Raw genomic sequence first — 6,654 nt, forward strand, 5'->3', positions numbered from 1 at the left:
ACACACAGAGATCTGCCTGCCTCTGCCTCCAGAGGGCTGGGATTAAAGGCATGTACCACAACAGCTTGCTGTGTGTTTATTTTATTATTATTCTTTGAAGCCTGTATGTTTTCACACACAAACACACACACACATACACACACAATATTTTTGTGAATTTCACATCATGCACCCCAAACCTGCTCATTTCCCAGTCCTCCATATCCTCCCTTCACCCTTTCAGCATCCCTCCCCCATAATAAAATTAAAAAATATACCAAACTAAACCAACCAACCAACTAACCAACCAACCACCCAAAGAAAAAAGCCCACTTCACTCTTTTGTCTCTCCCGCCTCTTCAACATTTCTTCATTCATTTGAGTGGCACTGGGATCCTCATTGTGTTCTGCAGTATATCCTTTTGTTCAATCAGCCCCATCCGAAAATGAAAATTGTAATGAGTCATTGGTCTGGTTCAAGGCCTCTGGTTTCTGGTACACCATCTTCACTTGATCCTCACTGAAACTCCTCTCTGATATCCAAAGGTAGCCCCTAGTCAGGGAGATCTGCAGAACCAGTCCCTTCACATGCTCCAGCAGGTCCTAGATGGGGTAGATGTTAGGGTGGGCCAATCCAAGGCCCTGAATATCGACCTGGGTGGTAGTTGAGTTGGTCAGTCCTTGATACTAGGACTGCCCCCTCAGGTGGAGGTGGAACCAGCTCTCCTATGCCCATGGCATCAGGGCCATCTCTCTCATGCCTGTGTTGAGAGGTGGGGCCAACTCTCCTAAGTACAGGGGGCCAGCTCTCCATGCCAGAGTCATTGGGGCCAGCTCTCCTGTGAGGGTCAAGTTCAGCACTCTTGCTGTAGTGTCTAGTGAGGAGCTGGGCCAGCTTTCCTAGGGCCAACACAGGGCAGATGTGGCTCAGCACTGCCCTTGGATTTCATCATACATGGCCCCCTATGGTAACATGGGCCACAGATGTCAACACAGACTCCAGTTACAGCAGGACCACAGATCCAGAGGTGGTCTTCCAGAGCATCTCGGGCCCAGATGTTACCATGTCCTGTGTGGCAGCTCAGGTCAGTCAGAGCAGTTCAGCCTCAGCATCAAGTAGCATGGCTCTCAGACACCAACATAGTCTGAGGTGGCTAACCAGACCCTGGGCATTTGCATGTCCTTTGGTTGCAACAGATGCTATGGACATCAACTTAGACCCTGGCTGCTGTGGGGCCATGGACCCAGAGATGTCCCTAGACTGAAGCTTGGGCCCTGACATACAATGGCCCCAGGTGGTGGCACAGGCCATCTGGAGCAGCAGCATGGCTGTGGGACACCAACATGGTCTCAGGTGGCAGAGCAGACCTAGGACATCTACTTGCAATTGGTGGTAACAGGAGCCATGGATATCAACTCAGACCATGGCTGCCATAGGGACATGGACCTAGACATGGCCTTCAGCAGCTACTTGGGCCTGGATGACACCTAGGCCCCAGGTGGTAGCATAGGCTTCTCAGATCAGCATGGCTCTGGAGGCTTGGAAAACAAGTCCTCAGGTTGTGCCACAGACCCTGGGTATCCATGTGGCCTAGGTGGCAACACAGGACACAGACTTTAACACAGTCACTGGCTACAGTAGGACATGGACACAGACATTATCCTAGGCAGCTACATAGCCTAGATGTCACCAAGGCCCCAGGTAGCAGCACAGACACTCAGATTGGCATGGCCCCAGAGGCAGCATGAACCAGGGTCACCAACACGGCCCCAGGTGACAGCCCAGACCCCAGACATATGCATGGCTTTCAATGGTAGCAGGAGCCATGGATAGCAACACATAGACCCTGGATGTAGTAAGGCCATGGACCCAGACAAGACCCTTCGCGCAGCCCAGGTACAGGAATCCTCACTTCCCTGGGTGACAATCAGGCCATCTACCTCATGCAGCTCCTCACCACCTTCAGTTCTTCTGTTCCACATCTTTCCACAGCACATGAACCATTCTGTCTCTCTTTTTCTTCCATTTCTCCACCAGACATTTGCTCATTATAACGGCACCCAACCTCCATCAACTTCTTTAGGCAGCCCAGGTCTTGAGGACCCAGGATGGCCTGTGAGTAGCTTCCACCCACCTGAGCTGTTTTCTAATGACAGACAGAAAGGTTGATATGTCCTGATGGAAGGGTAAGTACCGAGGAACTGCGAGGAGTAGGGGGAAGGGAAACCATAATCAGGACATATTATGTGACAAAAAATCTATTTTTATTAAAAGAAAAAAGAATGAATTGTTGTGACCCCTCCCCAAATAAAAAGTAATCATCACCATCAATACTTTCTGTGCCCACCTTCTCCTTAGATTCCCCATTTGCAGGAATCTACTGAATCCCTTGCTCAAAGGATCAAGTGGGCCTGAATCAAGAAGGCTTAAGTGATCCACTGTTTCACAATTACCATGTATAGGGAATAGTCAACTGTGCAAGCAATACTCATGACTTTGAAATGCCACTCCTGAAACACAGAACTTGTCATTTTCTTTAAATGGCCTTTCCTGAAGAGTGTACATCTATATACTACAAAACTCCAGAAAGCACATGAAATTAAATAACTTGGAAATTCATGTTTTTATTTTTAACATGAGTGATGAATTTTAATGAAGCTGTACATTGAGTACATGTGTCACCAGATTTGCCTCTAGGTCCTGAAAAAAGATTGCACTCTAGGGATAGTCGTTCCTATCGATAATAAGAAGGACCTTCTCAATACGAGGACGTGTGCTCTGTACTACTACACGCCTCTGACTCTTCCTCTCTTCTGCTCTCCGATGGACGAACCATGTCTAAAATTAGAGGAAATCAGGATTGGAGTTAGCATTGGCTTCCACCCCAGAGCCAAGAGATAAAAACCACTTTAAGACACATAACACTGACTTTCTATTCAGCTCATAAAAGCAAATACCAGCTGTGTGTCAAATTCTGTAATAGGCCATGATTTTGTCTTTTTCCAGCAGTATAGACACTTCAGTGGTTTCTTTTCTATTGGATGGAAACTTAGATTACAACTTGTTCCAGTTCCTTGATATTAATTCAATATATGGTAACTGGGTAAAGGAAAGTCTTCATTCTGACATTTGACCATCAGCTGTAAAAATACCTTCCTCACTAGTCATACATTCCTCTTGTTTGGGCAGAGACTGTAGATCACCAAATGTTAGCACATTTTAAAGGCCTATGGAGGGGAACAGCTTTCTGTTTGTAAAAGCAATCTTCAGTATGAAGTAATTAATCAACAGAAATAAGCATGAGAGATTTTTAGAAAGAAAATAGCATTCAAGGGTGCCAATGGGATTGTTGGTGCTTGAATATCAGGAGAGCGATCAGGTGGTAGGCAGAGAAGGCCTGGACAATGGTTTGACATCACAGCCTCCAGTGTTTGTGAAGGTTGACAAATTTAACCTAATGACATACAGGACACTGAAACCTTTGCCATCTCCAGGAGTTCAGCTGAAAGCATGACTTCCACCGATGGTAAATCTGAACAGTATATTCTTTCATGCTATAAAAAGTTCTCCAGGATCAGGACGAAGAATAATATCATTGTTTCTCCTATATTTCCAGAATCCTGTCCAGCACAGAGGGCACACTAGGCCCTGCTGCGTCACCAGGACATCTAAAGCCCATCTTTCTTCAAAAGGCAAAGAGTAAGATGGTCCACAACAGTGTGGGGAAAGTAGTCATAAATCAGGTCTTCCTAATATGGTCTAGCTATGGAAATACAGTCACAGTTACCTGTTAGATGTCACCATCCTCTCAGGCTCCTAGTGAAATGAGGGTCCATTGTATTGGGAAGTTCTCAAAATGTGCATTTGTGCCTCCATGTACTTTCTTTCCCTGCCTATAATATGGATGTATAGTCTATAGAAGACCAACCAAAACACCAGAAGCCCTACTACCATCCTGATGCCTCCATGAACTCAAATAAAGCCCCAGTGGCTGACTCATGTGGTCTCACATTAAGCCAGAGTTCCCCCTGTTTGATTCCTAAAGCCTATCTATTACGTTTGTAAGAGGAAAGAGGAAATCAGAAATGAGGCTTTTGGAAAGTCACACTCAAGAGTGTGCAAACAGGAGACCATGTGTGTTTTCTCTTGTGTCTTGTGTCCACCTTCTCTCAGTAGCTGCAGTGCACCAGTCTCTAGAGCTGTAGTGTATCATCCTCTCTAGAGCTGCACTGCATCATCCTCTCTAGAGCTGCAGTGCATCAGTCTCCAGAGCTGTAGTGTATCATCCTCTCTAGAGATGCAGTGCATCAGTCTCTAGAGCTGTAGGTCACCAGTCTCTAGAGCTACAGTGCATCAGCCTCTCTAGAGATGCAGTGCATCATCAACTCTAGAGTTGAAGTGCAACATTCTCTAGAGCTGCAGTGTATCACTATCTAGAGCTGCAGTGTATCAGTCTCTCTGGAGATGCAGTGCATCAGCCTCTCTTGCAAAGAATAACGAGGCTACAATCGACAACCCAAGAGAAGTCAGGTAAAGAGAATGTCCCAAAGAGGGACATTCATGGATCACCCCAGGAAGGGAAAACGGATACGATTTCCTCTGTAAACTGGGTAGGGGGTAGAATGGAGGGGTTGGGAGATAGGAGCATGAGGGATCTGGATGGCCAAGTTGGAGTAGGAATGGAAAGGGAGAGCAATGAAAGAGATATCTTGAGAGAGCCATTATGGGTTTAGGGAGAAACCTGGTACTAGGGAAATCCCCAAGAACCCAATGCCTTTTTCAGTCTTGATGCAGTACGTCCTGCCTCAGCTGAATGTACCAGGTTTGTTGACTCACAATGGAGGCCTTACCGTCTATGAAGAGTAGATGTGGGAGTGGGGTGGGGTGGGGATGAGAGCAGGAGATGGGGAAGGAGGGGGAACTGTGGTTGGTATGTAAAAAAAAAAAACTTAAATAAAAAAGTGCCTAGGACAAGTCTTCCCAAGACATGAGGAAGGCTGCAGATTGTTCAATGTCTTTGCTTGGATTTACTGACCTTCACTTTGACTTCAGGAATATTCAAAGCTTGTGCAAGTTCTTTCCTGTGGAAAGAAAACCACAAATGTTTAGCATGCCGTGGTTTGCATGAACTGCAAAGTCATATATGATTTCTATGCTTTTTTAATATTGCTATCTTCCCTCACCCCCCCCCCATTTAACATTCATCCTCAGAACTAGTCTTGCTTTTGAAATGGTTTCACCTCTTATAAAAGTTTCTAAACAATACAGATTTTAATTTTAACACACTATCAAAAATTAAAAATAAATGCCAAAGTGTATGCTGAGCAAATTGTACTAAATTAAAAAACAGCACCAGGGTAAGGGAAAGGGAAACCGGAAGGAGTTGATGGATAGGTACACAGTCCCTGAAAAGATGAGGAGACTACTGGTGAGGAGGTCACCCAACAAAGTGTAAATCCTTAACACTGGTGAACTTTACACTAGTGAGTATTTTGCCACACTATACTCATGTCCCTATATTTTACAGAAATTAAAGTATGACTCGAAATGAGTGTTGTTGACTATGCACACTTGTTTGGGGCCAACACTACACGCTAATACTGACTTTTACCCCTACACAAGGCACCCTCCTGTACCGACCACCTAGGGAGAAGACAGCAGTGGCTTAGGGAGGGATGACAGGAAACCAGGACCTGGAAGAACAAAAGGACATCTCAACCTGAGACAACAGGGAGGTTGGGGATAGCTCCTGGTGCAAGACACATACCTGGCAAGCGCATCTGGGTACTGGGTTTCTTTGAACAATTTTTCCATTTCCTCAACCTGCCCCAGTGTGAACTTCAATGTGGTTCGCCGCCGCCTTCGTGATGAACGGCGCCTCGGAATCCGAATCACAGTCTCGGCTGAGGGTCTTGGCTCCTCCTGGTGAGGCCCCGAGGAAGAGGAGTTGGCGTCCCTGCTGCTCTCCTCAGAGCCGATTTGGCTCTCACGGACATGGCTGACCCCGTTATTTAGTTCCATTAGGCAGCCCGCATCACCTCCACTAGGGTTGTCACCCACCATCGCCAAGGCAGCCTCTAAGGTGGAGACCTCAGCTATCTCCTCACCATTCTCATTCCTCACAATGTATATATATTGCCATTGGACCTTGCGGGCCATGACTAGTAGTGGGCCGAAGCCACAGAGAGAAGTGGGGCTCCAGGAATGACCACCCTCAAGGCCTATTGTTTGGTCAGTCTCTACTACCAATGAGGAGTCAAGAGAAGGCCTGAGGAAAGGGTGACGTCAACGTGTCCTTCTGCGCATGCTCCACACTTCTCCATGTTCCTCAAGGTTGATGTCAACACGCTCCTCACCAGATGGGCGCTATAGGCTTTTCCCTCCCTGACTGACTTCTCTGGGCTTTTTGACCTCTTGCTGAGGTAGGTGGTATTTGCTTTGTTGCACAAATGGTGGGTGTGGCCCAAAAGATGAGGAACGAGGGAGCCATTGGGAACAGGGTTGTGAAAGGTCGTGTGAAGTTAAACCTTGCTTCCAGAGCATGCATGTAGAATGAGTTTTAGCTTGTTTCTGCATGCATGTGCATGCTGCCTGTTCCTTCTAGGTTATAGAGATGACACTGGAGGATGAATTGTGTAGCATTGCAAGATAATTGGGGAATAGAGTATGGGAGA

General features: G+C 46.5%; 1 protein-coding gene across 2 annotated transcripts; it reads right to left on the minus strand.

Annotated features, from left to right (window-relative positions):
* Positions 1-2,584: 2,584 nt before the first annotated feature.
* LOC131899290 (homeobox protein Rhox13-like) lies at positions 2,585-6,385 on the minus strand. 2 transcript variants are annotated; one of them, XM_059250712.1, is made up of 4 exons: positions 6,041-6,385; positions 5,748-5,902; positions 5,016-5,061; positions 2,585-2,818 (listed from the first exon to the last, which is right to left on the minus strand). In XM_059250712.1, exons 1-4 carry the CDS (start codon positions 6,137-6,139, stop codon positions 2,699-2,701), a joined length of 420 nt encoding a protein of 139 aa, XP_059106695.1. In that variant the 5' UTR covers positions 6,140-6,385; the 3' UTR covers positions 2,585-2,698. The 2 variants fall into 2 exon arrangements, with proteins under 2 accessions (XP_059106695.1, XP_059106696.1); XM_059250713.1 differs by having other exon boundaries at positions 5,748-5,972; positions 6,086-6,384.
* Positions 6,386-6,654: the final 269 nt, after the last annotated feature.

Source organism: Peromyscus eremicus, chromosome X (assembly GCF_949786415.1).
Source record: "Peromyscus eremicus chromosome X, PerEre_H2_v1, whole genome shotgun sequence".
NCBI lineage: Eukaryota > Metazoa > Chordata > Mammalia > Rodentia > Cricetidae > Peromyscus > Peromyscus eremicus.